Source organism: Podarcis melisellensis (assembly GCF_964234715.1).
Source record: "Podarcis melisellensis genome assembly, chromosome: 11".
In the NCBI taxonomy this organism is placed as follows: domain Eukaryota; kingdom Metazoa; phylum Chordata; class Lepidosauria; order Squamata; family Lacertidae; genus Podarcis; species Podarcis melisellensis.
This window is the reverse complement of record NC_138543.1, coordinates 37,631,293-37,649,927: the sequence shown is the minus strand read 5'-3', so window position 1 is coordinate 37,649,927 and position 18,635 is coordinate 37,631,293. Positions and strand designations below refer to the sequence as shown.

The following is an 18,635-nucleotide window of genomic DNA, read 5'->3' as shown; positions in this document are numbered from 1 at the left end:
CCAGGAAATAATAGCAAGCCTATGGAGATACGGACGATCCAAAGAGCACGCTGGGGATTGTAGTTTCTGGCTCGATTGCGGAGGCGACTTGCATTGCGAGGAGCACAGCTGGGAGAAGGAAGCGGGCCAAAGCCGGGGAGAGAATCTCTTGATAACGGCCGGAGGAAGTTTGGCCTCGGCTGATTCCGTAAAGGAGGAAGTGGCCCCGGAGCGGCTGCGGCGATGGATGTTACCCAGCCCAAGCAGGAGCATCTCCTGGCCCTGAAAGGTACTCGCTCTCGCTTCCTCCGCTCCTTCGGATTTGGCCTGGGGCTTAGCAGCTGAAAAGCAAATCCTGCAAGGGACGAGAGGAGAATCCAGCCCCGCTTCCTTTCTGCGGCGGCTCCCTTGGCCGCTGTTTTTAGGAGACCAAAGCGGGTGGGTCTGAGGCAATTAAACCTGGGAGGGATCGGCAGGTTGGTGGCCCAAAGCTGATTTGCAGGAGAAGTCGGCTATCCTTTTCAAAAGGTCGGCTCCTTATTCCACCTGCCAGGGCACGTTGTTGAATAAAGAGCTCGGAAAGTGACCCTAGATCCAGCCTCATTGGTTCAAGCCAGAGTGTGCACTCAGGACGGGGAATCTCCCAACATTTTCAGATTTCTTTTAAAAGATAAGGACATCATCGCTTCCCTAGGAAATGGTAAGGTGTTGTTGTTGTTTCGTGCAGTTTTGTATAAGCAAGAACTGCATCTCAAAATCCATTGCGAAATCTTCAGTTGGCGGGCCTTTCTTGCGCTTGCCCAGCTATGAATCAAGAGGGACAATGTTGCTGCAGAACAAGCTTTCAGAGATGGGTGGTGTGTAAACATTTCTAAAGCAAGCGGGGCTGCAATATTATACACCTGCTCTGGGAGTGAGCTTTGAAAAAGGGGGTGCCTGTTATCTTCTCATCAGCTCCCAGAAAATGGAACATTTCCTTGAACTAAAAAATAAATAAAATCTGTCAAGCCTTAGATACAATCAGCTGCTAAAGAGGAAATCCTTCAATCCTTCAATCCTTCCAATATATATCCTTTCTTTGTAACACAACACAAGCTATTTAGGAAAAAACCAAACCCATTTCTGCAACCTCAGATGGAAGAACAAGATTAATGGAACTACGGTAGTTCTCACCTGCTTCCTTGAAGTCTCAGTTGTATGAGTTTACCACATGGAAACATTCTCCTGAGAAAAAATGGCCACTAAGAGTACCAGAAAAGCTGTGAAGGATGTGTGGAGAGTGCATTGATTGGGACCAGTACCTAAGCAGTTGTTGAAATTAGAACCCTTCCTATCTCCTGTCCCAGTATCCCCTCAAGTTCTTACAAATAATGAGTTGTTGAAAAATGCAACTCTTATGAAATATTTTCCTTATGGGGGAGTGGAGTGTATGAGCATCACAAAGCACAATCCCAATACACTTCTGTAGGCAGAAATGCTTTAAAGGCATTTCATGGCAATATATATTTCTGTAGTTGCCAGCAAGGAACACTAAATAGAGAAAGGACATACACACTGTGGAGTAGATGCTCTAAAGAATTGCAGAGCAAGCAAGAATAAAGGGGGACCTTCAAAGTAAGGACCCAAAGATGCAGATTTGTGGAAGAATGGTTGTCATTGGAGCATCCTTCCAGGAATCTCTTTTAAAACATTTTTTGCCTTCCTGCTTCTAAGGTTAACTTTCATCTGTGACAACACAAATAACATAGACAGTACTTGGAACACTATCCAGTCTAAAATTGTGACCCCATGTGCATGCATACACTACAGATGTTACCATGAACATGAATAATTTCAGTCCTCCCAGCTTCTCTTCCTCTTTTTTCAATTATTATCCTACTATAGTAACACTCCAACTCTGCTATCCTTCCTTCTTCTTAGGAGTCATAAGCAACAGCTACTACTACTGCATGAAAGCTTCCTGCCTGTGACAAACAGTATGTGAAGAAATAGTCATCAGGGCCACAGTGTGGAAGTAAAAGGGTTAACCCCCCATGCACTGCAGCCCATGTTCCTGATTCTCCCCCTTCTGTGACTGCTATTTATTTGTTTAGCAATAAAAATAAACAACCTGAAAAGCAAACCAGTACAACAATAAATCTGATTTATATCACACCACGAGGATGAGAAAACATGTCCTGCAAAATGCTTGCTCAGATAGGGATGTCTACACGATGCATAAAACCGATCAGCCTTGGCATCAGCTGAGTCCGTGAGGGGAGGGCATTCCACAATTGGGAAGCCACTTTAGAGTTGGAAGGAAACAGTTGTGCAATGCCGAGATATATGTTTAAGACAGCATGTTGTTTGGCACTCACAGAAGTTCATAAATTTGGTGGTGTATCACAGCTCCCTTACAGTAGGGCCATCTCACTTGTTTAATTTCTATATTGGAGAAACTTATGTAGCATTCTGGTTTGAATTAGCAGTTGCAGCAAACCCAGATGTCTGACAGAAACAAAAAAACTATAAGTCCAAGGGGGTGCTGTTGTGGTTTGGGTTTCCAACTGCATACGTTTGCCGCCCATTACACTTACTACAGCATTTTCTAGCGATAACTGCGTCAACATGATGGTGAACTTTAGTGGGAAAACTGCTAGCGTGTCTTATTACTTGCAATACTTCTGCTCTAGGTCCTGTTTTCTTCTGAACTGCACAGCACATGGCATGAAAAGATTCTTTTAAGTGATTATATCAATAGTGATGAAGCTGCTGTCCAAAAAACATTTAAAATAAGAACATGTGGATTCCTGTTGTACAAGCATGGAGGTGATTCTGCACTATCGAGCATGGCAAAGGGACCCTGCAGCATTGCAAAGAATCGCAGAAGAGGCACTGAAAGAATTTCCTGTTAGGAAGCTCCCAAGTTTCATACCCTGGTTTCCAAATGACTTGCGCCAACTTCCCCTCAAACCTAAAAGAATCGCTCCAGTTATTTCTGGTGAAGAAGTAGAGCAAATTAAACAACATATTGCAGCCATAGAAACTGCTTGCTGCTCCCCATCTTATGACTGTACTGCAGGGCTTAAGGAATTTGATCCTGATGTAAAAGCTGGGAAGTGTTTGCAAGCTGAGCATGAAAGAAACTATTTTAGCAATTTGGAAAAGCAAACATCAAGCAGCAAGCAGAAGCTGAGAAGGTCTTGGAGTGTGTCTCTTCCCAACACCAAGCTCAAAGACAAGATTCTTCCTTTATCTAGAGAACTGCAGAGTATTTTAGACAAATTAAAACTCCATGCATTCTATAGAGCCCAGTGGATAATAGAACCATCTACATTTGGTAGTCAGACGTTGGAGGACATTTGGGTAAAGCTCAACAAGATGATCAAACACAATGAACTGCCATCTTGTAATGCTACGATCCAGAGATGTGAAGGGCAGATTTCAGTTTTCTGTGATATACTGTACTGTGAATATGTTGCCAAGAATCTTAGAGAAAAATTAAACCTTTTGGGGAAAATAAATTTGTTTGTTCACAAATATGGAATCATACACAGTCTGTAGCTTTATAACAAGGCATTGCTACTTTCTGTGAAATGTTATATTTTAAATACACTTTGTTGCCTTACAATGTTTTTGAAAAAAATCTGTGGTAGTGCGGGAGGGGGGGCTGTAGGGGAGTAATTAGCTTATCCTGGGCATTTTTCATTTTATTTAAATTAGAAGCCCTCCTTGTAGATTTCTTTGCTCACGTAAAAATAACTCATGCTTCTGGGCTATAGTAAGTCATGTTCTCTATATGTGTACACTTTGATTAGCGTATGGAGTCATAGAAAATTAGAGGAAAAAGCAGGACATCTCAAGCAAACTGATCTCTACAAGACTGGTTTATGCTTTGTTTTAAGTTCTCAAAAAGTCTGTGAATACTTAAGAAGATGTCCCTTGTAAGATGAATGCCCCTTGTAAGCCTGATGCAATGAATGAAATGACCTTCCACATTTGTTTGGAATGATTTGCCTAAAATTAATGAACAATAAAAAGAAAGGCTGCTGTGTTGGAGTATTAATTTCTAAACTTTAATTTTATGAAGTCCATCATGCTGATATATTTGTTTCCCTTTTTGTATGTTTGGTCTACATTTTTGCTTCCTATAGATTGTAATCACATCGGCAGTAGGGAGAATGTTGTCCTATTGGCCATTATGTTCTGTACAGAGGCAAGACTTCTAAGCAGCCCTCAGAAAATGTATGCCATCTAAACATGGTCATTTGTAAGCAAATTCTATTGCAATCACATACCCTCCAACATTTCTCCAATGAAAATAGGAATGTCCTCCTCCTCCTCCTTCTACCTGAGCATCTGACTGGGTTGCCCCAGCCACTCTGGGCAGCTTCCAACATATATAAAACATAATAAAACTTTAAACATTAAAAAGCTTCCCTGTAGAGGGCTATCTTCAGGGGTTGGATAATGAAAATTGGGACATACTAAGGAAAAGCAGGACATTTTGGGATCAAATCAGAAATTGGGACAGCTTCTGTAAATCCAGGACTGTCCCTGGAAAATAGGGACAGTTGGAGGGTCTAAAATTGATAGTTTGCAGGCCCCGGTCCAGCCTTAATATCTACATTTGAATGAATGGGAAAGCTTAGGGGGAGTCAACTGTCCTTTGGACCAAAACAACTGCTTACAAATGGTACTCTCAACATGGTTGGGTAAGGATCAAGGTGGTTATGAGTATTGTGTTTTGTTAAAATGATATTTGTAATTATCATAAAACATTTTTTTAAATATTGGTGAGATTTTAAAAAAATGGATATGCATGCTTTTTGTCTTTGCTCAAGTATCAGTGTGAATGAACACTTCCTGCATTTCTAGTTGTTTTCACATTAAGCCCAATTTCATCTCCTTTTCTTGTGCTCAGTACAAACAAACAAAACATATAAAACTTGGGCAGGATTCCAGGGACAAGGTAATATCCAAACAGGTCTTATGGTTCTTATTTTGAAGTTAAATATGTTGAGCTTCTAGTGAAGTCCTGGTGATGAGGTGTGTGATTAATGTGGAATTTGCTTTCTAAATTCACAGTAATGAGGCTGACCAAACCTACTTTGTTCACCAATATTCCTGTGACCTGTGAAGAGAGAGACTTGCCAGGTAAAATTTGTTATGGTGTTAAATAATACTCAAACTCTGGTAGATCTACGTATAGAGGCACACTGCTGTTAGATTTGTTGTTAGGCCAGTGTATACCTGAAAATACTGTACTTGAATGTGTGGAGTGTTGCTGAACAACACCAGTGTCAAATATTGTGGTTAAGTTAAAGCTCAGGGATTGTGACCAGTAGTTTGCCTGTGTGAACCAGTGCAATTGCGATACTTCATGAAACCTCGGTTCTGTAGGAAACTTTTCTGCTAACAATGTACAGGTTATTGCATGTTTCTCTCCATTGGCAGAGGCCAGTAGGAACACACTTATGCACCATCCTAAGTCCCCAGTCATCAGCATAGTGGGAGTGTGGGTGTGCTAGTACAGTCCTAGCAAGCTAAAAACTCAGTAATGTGGAATGATTGATGTTCACCACTATGCGGAGCACATGGACATTTCAGATCCCTTCTTTTTCAAACCAGAATACAGAAACTTAAAATTTATTTTCCTTTATTTGGCATTGCTTCATTTATTGCCATGTATGCCCACATGGAATGCTTTCCCTGTAACCCCCCATAGAACTGAGACATGAAATGATAGCCTTTCAAAACAACAACAAAAATCAGAAGATCTCAGCTAGCAGGTCTTGCAAGAATTCATGAGAACTGGAGCCAATGTTTGCCAAGAAGTTTCTGGGTCGCTTTTCCTTCCAAAGATAGCCGATAAATTACTGTTGAAGGTTTTTATTGGTTTTTTTTTTAAAGAAACAATAAAATTCACGGAACTACAAAAAGTCTGTTTAAACCGCTATTTATACATATTACAAAACTGCTTAGAGTTGCTTGTTTAGAACTCTGCCATTTAGTATGGCAAAAAGATTAAATGTCCTTTCCTTCTAACACAAATGCCACTTCACATTTATTTTCAATTGTATGTTCAGATGAAAATATATTAAAATAAGTTAAAAGCCAGTGGCTAATCAATTAAAATATTTAATTAGTTTATATAGAAATATCAAGATAGTTGACCTGACATATAATTTTATATTACTGCAGGAGATCTGTTTAACCAGTTAATGAAAGATGATCCTTCCACAGTAAAAGGAGCAGAAACATTAATGCTTGGGGAAATGTTGACTTTGCCTCAGAATTTTGGGTAAGAATTGTATATAGATGTGTAGATTTGTTGAGATAATTGTTTTATGATCTCTAGTCCTGTGCAGAACTGTCCTAATACAGTATTGTAAATACCAGCGGTATAATAGATTTTAGAGATTTATTCAAAGCAATGGTTTTAACAGCTCTCTTTTCTCCTCCCTTCTTGAACAGAAATATATTCTTAGGAGAGACATTTTCCAGCTACATCAGTGTACATAATGACAGTCACCAAGTGGTAAAAGATATTTTGGTAAAGGTATGTTTGTTCTTATCAAGTAGTTTTAAGTGTGTTGTTAAGGCAATTAATCACTTAACGTTTTTCTAGTTGAAGGAAACTTTGAACGAAAACAATGGGGGGTGTCTAAAGGTAACAGGGTAAATTGTAAAGGCATATTCTTTTTGCTTGCTATATATTTTTGAGGCAGTGAAAGTAGGTTTGTTCTGCACTTTTCTTACCCGTTCCAAGTATATTCCAATGGAAAGTTCTACTGTACAACCACAATCGTGCAAGAGAACATTACAATTACATGTTAAGCTTTCGGGATGCTTGGGCATCACATCTTCTCAGTGGACAGTGCCCAGATTTTTAATGAATGCCTTGGGGAAGATGGAATGTAAAATCAGTTAAAGCAATGAAAAACCATTTTCAATAATACAATCCAACCTCTCTTTTATTGAAGAGTTTTTTTTGTTCTTAATTCCAAGGCTGATCTACAGACAAGTTCGCAGCGTTTAAACCTTTCAGCCTCTAGTGCTGCAGTGGCAGAACTCAAACAAGACTGTTGTATCGATGATGTAATACACCATGAAGTAAAGGAAATAGGAACGCACATGTAAGACACATTATACTTCCACCCCCAATTCATAGGGTTGTATCTAACAGTAGCTTGCCAAAGGCAGGACACCTGCTTGTTGCCAATCCCTCCTTCCTGATGTGTCTCCCACACTCCAAAAAAGCCTTTCGAAAGCTATGGGGAACTCCTGCAACTGTATAGGATATGGCACAGAGGGCTGCAATTGGTCCCGGAGGGAATGGTGCCTTGCATTAACAGAAATGTTCCTGGTAGTCTAAAACCATCTGTAAACTTAATTTAGTTTTTCCCATTCTGTAAAAAAAAAATGCCAAAGGAGATGAATTGCAAATTTGCATCATTTGCTCCATTTCCCCATTCTCCTCCCAACCTGGAAACACAAGCAAGACTGAAAACTAGTTAAACCCCACTGAATCATTTGTCTCTTTCAGCTTAGTGTGTGCGGTAAGCTACACCACACAGACAGGTGAGAAGATGTACTTCAGAAAGTTCTTCAAATTTCAGGTATTAAGCTGACATAGCTGGCAGTGTTGACTGTGAATGAAGATATCTAACCCTTTTCTATCTCTCTGTCTCTTCTATGCTGCCCATGCTTGCAACTTTCCCCAGAATTTATCTGGGACAAATTTGGTGGTGGTGGTGCAGTTGTTGTTAAGGTTTCTTTTAATGTTGGGTTTGTCGGTACAAGTTCACATCAGCGTTGAAGTGAAGTGCAAGAGAGGCTAGTACCATAATGTGAATCAGAAGTCCCCCCAGCAGCACCTTCTAGGTCCATTCCTCTAGAAATGACCAGAGCTATCGTAGCACCATGTCTCCCAGGTTGAACCCCAGAAAGTCAATAGACACAGTAGCCACTGATTCTATACTCTGTCAGTCCAGTCCTTATCATAGGTCATCTACCAAGTTGTCTGTAAGCCAAGTCAGAGACAGATTGGAATTAATCCAGAATGAATGAATGGATGATGGTAGGTAAGTAGGTAGATATGGGTAAAGTTGCAGAAAGCAGGGATGCCAATACCTCACGGAGTTTAGAAGTGGGGAACCTTATCTGGGTCCTCTCCTGGTAACTTTAAAAATAACCAAGTGAAGAGTTTTGATTTGGAAGTTTGGCTTTTAGGGTAGAAACCCCAGAACAGCATTACAGAAAATACCTTCTGAGGAGTGAGGTGTCTGTACATAGAGGAATCAGGTATCATAAGGATATGGGGTTCCTGTGCCTTTTAACAGCTACATAATGAGCAAAAAATGAAGACATGAAGTTTTCCTAGCATGAACTTGCAGAGATGAAGGTAGTGGCATCTGCTGAATTTCTGCCTGTTCCACATCTGTCAAAGGTATAGTTGCCCAATCATAAAGTCGTGAAGATATGGCAGGTAGCAAACGTAGAGTTAAACAGTAGCTACTCCACAGGTGACCCTTGTTAAAAACATAGCTAAATTTCAGCATGGTTCCGGAGGTGAAGGTGCAGAGTGCTACTGCTTGCTTCTGAAACTGCAGGTGCTCCTCTCGTCTCTTGCTCTCTTGTTTCTGGGAGGAGCAGGGAAGGAGCAAAGCACCTGTTTTTAGTAACATGCACAAGTATTTCCATATACTTCACTATGATTTAAAGGTGAAACTCTTGCATTAAAGTGGCATGCAGACAAATTATTTAATAAGAATAATTTAAGTCTATTTGCAGTCTGTCTTGATTTCAGGGTCAGAATCACTGATATGCAAATGAAAAGATTTTATTTATTTGTCGCGTATATAAAACCTGATAATTGATATGCTTTGCTCCTTTAATTAGAAAGCTTAGCCAGCAATTGTTAGTGTAATTGCTTGCAGCTGATTTGCCACTGGCTGACTTCCTTCCAACAACAGAAGCTGGGAAAAAGCAGCATTTCTTAATTAAAGCTTGTGGAAATTAAAACTGCTAATTTTGAAATGCATCATTATATTGAAGAGTATGATCGTGACCTATATGACACTCTGGTATAAAAATAACTGTTGTGGGAGAGGTTTTTTGCCATGCTACTGTAAAATCCTTTTACCTGATCAAAATGTGGAAGCGTCTGTAGACATAGGAAAGAAAAAGTGGGATGAGTAAGCTGGGTTCTTCCACTGAAGTAAACTTTGGGGTTTGCTTATATGGACGCAAGTTAATAACTTTACTTTTGAATTACTCAGAAACAGGTAGTACTTAGTGTTGATGAAGGAGTTTGATAAATCTCCCTTTAGTATTTATTCTTTTTTCAAACAGGTCCTCAAACCGCTAGATGTGAAAACAAAGTTCTACAATGCTGAGGTAAATGCAGAATATTGTATTTAGTGCTTGGTGTCCAAAATTCTGAACAGGCTCTTAGTGAAAACTTGTTATATTGGGAATTAAAATGGTGATTCTTTTTCAGGATTATAGATCTAGATCTCCCATTTGAGATATAATAGGCCCATTTCATTATCTGTTCTGTTAAACCCAGACAAATAAACAGAACTTTCTCACCTGGCAAAGCATTTTTAAATTATTCCTTTCTACATAATATTAATCTTTTGTCTTTTAGAATTGGCAGGTGTTGGCAGTTTGAACTTACGCACTTTTTATTAGCTGGAATAGCCACAAAATAGAAAAAGACAAAAATCTGAGGAGATAAACTTAGGAAAATAGAGCTGAAAAGATTGTTTGAAAACTAGGTGAAGGAGTGAATTTGTTTAACTGTACTTACAGTATTTTATTTTTTTAAAAATAATAAACCAAGTTGTATGTTAAAAGCTACTAAGAAACTACAAAATACCCCAAAGGGCATGCTAACAGTGGAACAGAGTCCATCAGAAAGTGGTGGACTCTCCTTCCTTGGAGGTTTTAAAGCAGAGCTTGGACGGCCCTCTGTCAGGGATGCTTTAGTTGAGATTCCTGCATTGCAGGGAGTTGAACTGGGTAACCCTCAGTTTCCCGCCCAACTCTACAGTTCTATGATTCTGGCATAAAATTTCTTTATGCCAGCTATAGAAAATGGCTGCCTAGCTATTACATCTTTGGAAAAATATAATGATCTTGCCCTCTTTCCTGGCCGAGGGTGAGGAAAACAGGTGAGTACAAATCTACACCTTGCTCTCCTCCTCACTTTAATCTATCCATTTGTCATTGCCATCACCATTTGGGGAAAATGTGGCTGCATATTTAGTTATAATCCATTTTAAAAACATTTGTTTCATTATCAACTGGATAAACTTGTGGTTCAGATTTAGTCAAAAAAGGCAGCTACCTTATTTAAAAACGGACATTATTGATGTTAAGTAAACTAATACTAGGTGATATGCCAGAGTAGAATTACTTGTCAGGTCTGTGTGACAGTAATGCAGTGAGTGCGGATTTCCTCATCACTGCATCTCCATCCTAACATAGGTGCAACTTGATGAATTATAGAAAGACCTTTGGGTCTTAAAGGCACAGTGCCTCTGACAGAGATGCTCTTCAAGTGCACTTGTGCCCGTGATGGGATTGGTAATTCCCTGAGTTGTTGGCCAAACAATATTTAAAGATACCTAGTATAAAGGGGGTGGGGGGATTGAAAAATGTAAAGGTTGTTATGGTACCGAATTAAGCTTTTGAAGAAAGGCAATTCATTGGGAGGTGCATTTAGCACTTGTCCTTTTCCAATGGTGCTTTCAATTTTCTTGTAGCTTATTAATTACAATGGGAGCTTTTGTTATAGGATGATGTATAAATACATGCAGTTAATATGCAGACTGGCTCAATTTAAAACCCGAGAGTCATCAGTAAACAGGTTTCCTTCCCATATTTAAGACATTGTGCAGTAATAGAATATTTGTAAGATTAACGGGTCCTCAGTTTTTCCCCCATATGGAAGTATTCAGCCAAGTAATGGACTTCTTCTGTGAGCATGTACTGGTTTACCATTGTGTTCATTGTGCACTCCCTGTGTTTGCCATTTCACATAATTTATTTCTTCATTATACCATATGCTGACATGGTCTTATTTCGAAATAAGATTTCTTAGTAGTGAGCCTTTCATTTTTATTGCCAGTTTACATTTCTCTCTTACTAATGCTGTCTTGTTTAGAAAGTACCAAAAAAAATGCAGAAAGGTGCATTTTATTTGAAACTTAGTTGTCCTCCTTTTTTTCTTTAACATTTAACCCTAATTTCTCTAATGTTTTCTTTTTTATTTTCCCATTAGAGTGACCTCAGTTCTGTGGTAATTTTATTTATTATTTATAAATATGTATGCTTGTCTTCTGTTTGTCTTTCTGCCTGTTACTAACATTATTTGGAAAACATAATGGAAAAGCAATGTTTGTACACATAGATATTGGCTTGTTTCCCCTTTCTCCCCATACTAGCTCTCTCCTTGCATCCATTGTTTAAAAGTATTTTGGAGTTCAGACTTCTGTACTGAATACATATTTCAGTAAACTACTGTGACTAGGAAATTAATTGTTGACCACAAAGCAACAATGATATTCCTAGAGGCATACTGTTGAGGCTACAAAAGCACATGGGCTGGGCTATTTTTGTTGCAATTTCTGTTGGGAGCACAACATGTTTCATTGGGCAAAAATTCAGTTTTCTGCAAATCTTGTGAAACATTTGTTTTATTTATTTACATAAGAACAGCTCTGCTGGACCAGACCAAAGTTCAGCGTTCTGTTCTCTTAGTCCCCAGCCAGATGCCTATGAAAAGCCCCCAAGTAGGACATTAACATGATAGTACTTTCCCAGCTGTGAACCTCAGCAACTCATATTCAGAGGTCTGTTGTCTCTGATGCTGAAAGTGTGATTTGTCATGAGTGACTAGAGTGGGGTGTCATGGTCTGGAATAGTTCTGGGCCTGTCTGATGATTCACAAAGCCAGAATGAGTTATGCAAAAAGAAAATTAAAGTTGTATAAGAAATTGCATTAAATTGAAAGTATTGGGTTGGAGGCCAATCTATCCTTCTGCATGCAGAAATATTTTTCATTCCCAGAAGGGCTTTTACAGTACAGGCTAGAATGTCATGTGAACAAGTGAAATGAAATTCAGTGGCTATAAAATCTCTTACACAAGCCTAGTATTAGATTTGTTCATCACTTCCACATCTAAGGAAGTCTCAAGTTTACTTATAGCCAAAGCAAAATAAAATACATAGCAAATGTATCCATTAGGGCAACACTGCATGCTAGCTATGTACATCCACCAATAGTCTATTGTAAACAAGAATATCTTCTCTCCTCCAATGACGTGTGAAGAGCCTACTAGATCAAATGCAAGCTTCCTTGGGGAGAGTGTTGCACAAGCTGGTGGCTACCATTGGAAAGACCTGTTATCTCATTGCTACCATCTTAGCATCTCTTAAATGGGAGCACACAGAGAAGGACCTTGGGTTATCTTAAGAGTCCCAAGTAGGTTTATATGTGGAAAGACCATTCTTGAGGGTTTGGCCCTCAAAAGCAATTAAAAAAAAATCATTTAATTGACTAGTATAGCAGTTCACAAAATTCTGCTAGTGCCTATTTTCCTTCTAATGTGTTGTACAAATTTCCTTACGTAATTTATATATTTTTCACTATTTGGAATAGTGGTCTTTACCTGGTAGTGTTTCTTGTGTTTGGTGGTATAAAAGTACACAGAGCCTTGCATGTAGGCTTGTTTCATATTAAATCATGGCAACATTTCTGTTATCTGCTGTTTTTGTGAAGACACTGGATGGGATGAGAGAGACAAGATATTTCACATCTTTCTTTATATGTTTATTAAAACTCTCTTCAAATTTATGAATGCATGTGGCAATGATTCTAACGGTGTAATTGCAGTTCAAATCTTAATGTGTGTGCTATAATAATCCAGGAAATTTGCTGTGAAGTGCTCTGAACGAATCATGCTATTGAGACTAATCATGAGAGTAAGACTAATCAACCCCTGCGTCACTGTAAGCTACCTTGCTTTTTCATTATGCTGCTTGGTTTTGTTTTCTTCCCCCAACTTGGCTCTTGCTAAATTTCTGGTGGTTGCTGTTTTAAAAGACACTGATGGGAAATTTGGAAAACACAAGATGTAAGCAATGGATTTATGGGATATTCTTTCAGAAGAGTAGAAAAATATTAAATCCCTAGTGCTAGAAGACACAATAGTACCAGTACTTAAGGTTTTTTTAAAAAATTAATAGCAAGATAACTGAATTTTATTTGTCATTGGTGTTTTGCTTGAATACATAATACTCTCCTCCCTCTAATCTAAGAAGACCAGAAGCTGCTGCTTCTATTTTACAACATGCACTACCTTTTTTTTAAATACAGATAATAGGCCAAAATTAACCAAAAGTACAGATCTAATAGTGTTAGGTGACATCAGCATAACATGATAACCTCAGAAAGACAATTTCTAGGACAATAAAGATCAAACCTTTATTCACCTGTTGCTTTCTGGTCTTCTCAGCCACTGATAGGAATTTTGCCGCTGCCAAAGAGACTCCAGGAATTTTGTCTAATAGGTAATTTACCTAAAAGTTTGCTGATCTCCCAGCAAAGAGCCTGAAAGGGAGTATTCTGTTTTAGATTAACCACTGTTTAAGAATCAGACAATATTCTAAACTGTGGCTAAACTTACAGTGGTTTGAAATGAGCCAGCTTCACAAATTGTGGCTTTCTTTCACGAACTATAGTTAGAATCAACGACCTTTGGTCCAGGTTTGCAAAAACAGAAATGAAACCTGCTGGAGAGGGAAGGAGTAGTATGTGAGGCTGAGGCTTTCTCCACCTTGTAAAACTAAGCTAATGTCTGACCCACCCATTATCTTTTGATGGCCCTCCAAACAACATCGAATGTGAGAGGCTGGAATTGTTTTACAGTTTGCCACCACCAGTCAACATCCAGTTCCAACTCAACTTTTGATAAACAGTGGAAAATAGGTATGGGGCTATCCTGTTTTCAGTTACAAAAACCAAGTATGCCCCTTTTTCTTGATGGGATTTTCCATTTTACACAGAGCCTCCACATGCCTGTAATCAGATATGATGTTGGAGCCTTTGGCTCCCATCGTTCCTCCCCTGCAGGCATCCCTTTGATTGTCAGCAGGTTTTGATTGCAGCTTTGAACTGCCAGATACGTCACACTGCTTTGCAGGACTGAGATCTTGCAGAGACATTTAAGCAGATCACATTTGTACCATGTCCCCGGTCAAGGGACATGCAGTTGATAATTGCATCAAGTTCTTTAATTATTGAGATGGGAAAGACACTAGGTGTCTTAGAACCAGGAATAAGGTTGTTGGGGTAGTAGAATATTAAGCTCTGTGCCATTATGAAAGTTTATAGCAGAGACTAGAACAGTTCTTAGGTCAATGTGAACAGTTTGTGTAGCATGCCTCTAAACCCCTGTAACAGTTCATACACTTAAAAAAAAACCTATTAACAATATTTTCTTTGTATGCAGCCTGGTGCATCATTAATCTGGCATGGCATGTGTCTGTTGTGCATTGCACTCATTTTACATTTATAAAGTGTTATTTCTTTCCTTTTAAAAGAAAATCTGAATTGATGTGGACCGTTGGAGCTCAGCTTGCAAGTCCCATTTAGGCCATATAGACACTACCTTAGAATAGGAAAATACGACAAAGTTTTCCTAAATCCATTGTTCAGCACTATTCCAGTTGACTAACATTTTTGCTTCTACTGCTCTCTGTTGGGATAAAGACTTTTCTCGCATTTAATGACTGTTACTTTTGATTTTCAGGCATGAACTAACTGCGTTTGTGGTTTAATGTTTTTCAAACACTTGAGATGCTGGAGCATTTTGTCAGTTGAGATTATTTTTTTATTTAGGCGTTTTCTCTGCTCTTTTAGACTGATGAAGTATTTTTGGAAGCTCAGATTCAGAATATCACCACCTCTCCAATGTTCATGGAGAAGGTGTCACTGGAACCTTCTATTATGTACAACGTAGCAGAATTAAATGCAGTCAACCAAGGTGAGGACAGGTAAGGGCCTTATTTGCTTCTTCATACAGTCACGCATCATGGTGCTTGTATCTTCATGTATCAATAACTGAAGCTATACGTGTGCTGATGAAGCTGTTCTTGCAAATGGACGCTCTTTGCTGTGGTTCCTTGTATTATGGGCCCAGAGTACAGTCGTACCTTGGTTCTTGAACGCCTTGTGACTCGAACGTCTTGGCTCTCAAACCCGGAAATACGTGTTCTGGTTTGCAACTTTTTTGGGAAGCTGAATGTCCGACACGGCTTCTGCGGCTTCCAATTGAGTGCAGGAAGCTCCTGCAGGAAGCCTCACCTTGGTTTTCGAATGTTTTCAGAAGTTGAACAGACTTGCAGAACAGATTCTGTTATACAGGTTTATTTATTATACAGGTACGACTGTACAATTTTGTGTCATACTGCTTACTGTGGTATCTTGATGACCTTGCTACTTTTGCTTTTAATTTAAAACATTGGCATATACCTCAATTCATTTTCTATGAACTCTCTTAACCATCACCACCATTTGTATCGAAAGATTACTGTAGAATATAGTCCAGTGTAGCATAGCAAATAGGTGGTCTAGCCAGTTTGAGCCCCCCCCCCCCAATTCCTATATTCCTCCCTTCCAAACTTTTGCAGAAACATCTTGCCATCTTGCTTGTCTTTTAATTTTTTCTCTCTGCTAAGCCTGATTTCCTTAAAACTTCTGGAGGCAGGCTACTTTCTTTCTTAACTGAAAAGGCAACCCAAAATTGAATCTGAAAGCCAATTCACTGGATTTTTGTCGGAAAGTCCAATTTTGAGGTACAAGCTAAGGTAAACCTGCCCCTTCTCTTCCAGTGTGTCAACATTTGGTTCAAGAACGTATCTGCAACCCATGGATACTCGACAGTATCTTTACTGTCTTAAACCAAAGCAAGAGTTTGCAGAGAAAGCTGGTGTTATTAAAGGTGTGACAGTCATTGGAAAGCTTGATATAGTATGGAAGACGAACTTGGGCGAAAGGGGAAGGTTGCAAACCAGTCAGCTCCAACGAATGGTAAGTATTTTTCAGAAGATTCTCTTTAAAGACAGAAGGGAAATAGTGAAGAGCCTGTGCAGATACAGCTTGCCTCTGAATATCAGGTGCTGGGAGGAAAATTTAGAAACTGTAAAAACAATATTGGAGTAAATAGACCTTGATGTGATCCATCAGGATTCTTCTCAAGTTCTCATTAATATTACAATTTATAAGACTAGAAATATATATACAGCACTTTTGCTGGAACATGGAACAGATTCTTTTCAGTGGTCCCCACCCCAAATACGGAATTTGATTCCAAGTGAGATCAGGTATATTTCCTTACCTTGCTAGCTGTAAACATGCCTTGTTTACATCAATTTTTTTCATCGGGGTCTTTGGGGCCAATGCTAATTATTTGGGGAATGACCATAGCTCAGTGACAGAGCATCTGCTTTGCATGCAGAAGGTCCCAGACATCACTAGGCACAGCTGTGAACGTCCCATCTGAAAATTGCTTTTGGTCAGTGTTGACAATCCTGCACTAGATTGACCAATGTCCTGACTCATTCCAAGGCAGCTCCCTCTTTCAAGCTGCTCTTTGAGAACTAGATGGCTTATTTTGTTGTTACGCTGGCTTGTATGTTCCTGGGATGAGACTGCCATAACTTGTTTTACTACTGAATGCTGTGGATTAATGTTCGTCTGTGGTTGTAAACTGCTTTGCCAAGCAACTCTGCCTAAAAAGTGGTCTAAAACCTGTTTAATTAAATGTCAACATATGGTTAAATAGAATGCTTCTTGAAAGCAGCGGCTTGTGCACTCATAAGGAGAAAAGGCTGTAGAGGTTTTACTCAAGAGTAGACCTGTTGAAATTAATGCACTTAAATGCTATCCAGAATTGTACTGTAAATCTTTGTTTTTATGTTTGCTTTCTGAAGATGTTTGAGGTTGCTCCCGTTCATAAAAATCCAAATGAGGACTCCCAAGTACATCAGCATAAACATGAAATTTGTAATGTTACATATACTTCTCCAGAATGTCATCCTACGATACACTTGTGATATTCCTATGAATTATAACTTCCATCAGTCCTAGCCGCAATAGTCCATAGCTGAGGATGGTAGAAAGTGGAACCCATCGGAAGGGGACCACAATGGCCATTCCCACTCTAGTACTACTGCTTGTCTAGTCTCTCTCCCCCCCCCCCTCTTGCTCTCGGTGTGGGTGTACCTTGCTAAACTTTTAATGCTTTCTTAGGCTCCAGGTTATGGTGATGTCAGGGTTTCATTGGAGACAATTCCGGACACTGTAAACCTGGAAGAACCGTTTGATATTACATGTAAAATAACAAACTGCAGGTAATGAAATTACTTCCCCTCCTGCCATCTCTATTTTTTAAGAATTGTATTTTGAACTGCTTACCGTTTCCAGTCAAAGGGGTAAGTTTTGTAGAGATAATTCACCCAATGTTTTAGATGTATTAAAATACTGTTTGCATTCAAGGTTTTCCTTACTGCAGGAATATATAATTATTTTTAAGGTGATGAAAATGGTTTGTTTTTTAAATGAACATTCCTAGATATATATAATTCTGCCCCTCACTTGCTGAGATACAGTGGACAAAGTAGATTTTAGAATTTCCAAAAATATTTGTGGTTTTTATTGACGGAGAGGAAAGAGAGGCAGTGACCTAGTTGGTCCAATGTGCTGAAAAAGATGTGTGTATTTGTATTACATAAGGACTTCATTTTTAAACCATTTGAATAATCAGAATTTAAAAGAAATACATGTTTTAATTATCATGCTGGCTCCTGCTGGGCAATTACTAAGCCGCAGGTTTGTTGGAAGCATTAAATGATTTAACCACCGTATGCATCACCCTGAAACCTTTTCTTTCTAACCATAGAAAGAAGGCCGCAAAGAAAAAGAAAAACACATGAACCGGTGTGAACTGGCCCTTAGACAAATTGAGATCTATGTTAATTTATTATTCTTTTCCATCCAGCAGTGAAAGAACCATGGATCTGGTTTTGGAAATGTGCAACACTAATTCCATTCACTGGTGTGGGGTGTCAGGAAGGCAGCTGGGCAAACTGCACCCCACTTCATCCCTACACTTGACACTTACGCTGCTTTCATCTGTGCAGGGACTACAGGTAAGATCTCCCGCTTGGGCATTGCAATCCTACATGGGGTTGGAGGGAGTAGCTGTTGGACTTGTGTCTGTAGGGCAAAAGGCTGGGGTGTGTTTTCCTTTCCTCTGTTCCCTGTCCTTTCAAGGGCAGGCAACCTTCTCCACCCATGGAGGGAAACTGAAAAATCTAATTGCCCTGGAATATCTTTCGAAGAATGGCAGCATGGGGTCCTTATAACCTATATAAGGTGATACTGTTAAGTTATAGGGCTCTTACGACCAGTTCAGAAGCCTGTTCCATTTCACAGTGTCAATCCTTTTTTCTCCCCCTTTCATTTTAGACTGTCTCTGGCTTGAGATTAACAGACACCTTTCTGAAGAGAACATATGAGTATGATGATATTGCACAAGTCTGTGTAGTTTCTTCCAAAATAAAAGAAAACTGAAAGTGAACCCTTTTTGTTTTAATATTTC

The 18,635-nt window shown here is 39.2% G+C and overlaps 1 protein-coding gene across 4 annotated transcripts; it reads left to right on the top strand.

Annotated features, from left to right (window-relative positions):
- Positions 1 to 23: 23 nt before the first annotated feature.
- On the top strand, positions 24 to 18,614 carry TRAPPC13 (trafficking protein particle complex subunit 13). Of its 4 annotated transcripts, none has more exons than XM_081929431.1 (13): positions 24 to 268; positions 5,047 to 5,115; positions 6,163 to 6,262; positions 6,436 to 6,520; positions 6,970 to 7,097; positions 7,508 to 7,580; positions 9,316 to 9,360; positions 11,252 to 11,269; positions 14,894 to 15,027; positions 15,865 to 16,063; positions 17,285 to 17,385; positions 18,036 to 18,183; positions 18,503 to 18,614. In XM_081929431.1, the coding sequence occupies exons 1-13, from the start codon at positions 223 to 225 to the stop codon at positions 18,605 to 18,607; spliced, it is 1,251 nt and encodes a 416-aa protein (XP_081785557.1). In that variant the 5' UTR covers positions 24 to 222; the 3' UTR covers positions 18,608 to 18,614. The 4 variants fall into 4 exon arrangements, with proteins under 4 accessions (XP_081785557.1, XP_081785556.1, XP_081785559.1 ...); XM_081929430.1 differs by having other exon boundaries at positions 18,033 to 18,183; XM_081929433.1 differs by lacking the exon at positions 11,252 to 11,269.
- Positions 18,615 to 18,635: the final 21 nt, after the last annotated feature.

Excerpts from the sequence above, each read along its gene's own strand:
- TRAPPC13 (XM_081929430.1), top strand. The coding sequence starts at position 223 with ATGGATGTTACCCAGCCCAAGCAGGAGCATCTCCTGGCCCTGAAAG. Across the intron at positions 5,116-6,162 it reads TGAAGAGAGAGACTTGCCAG|GAGATCTGTTTAACCAGTTA; the intron begins GTAAAATTTGTT and ends ATATTACTGCAG. Across the intron at positions 18,184-18,502 it reads CATCTGTGCAGGGACTACAG|ACTGTCTCTGGCTTGAGATT; the intron begins GTAAGATCTCCC and ends CTTTCATTTTAG.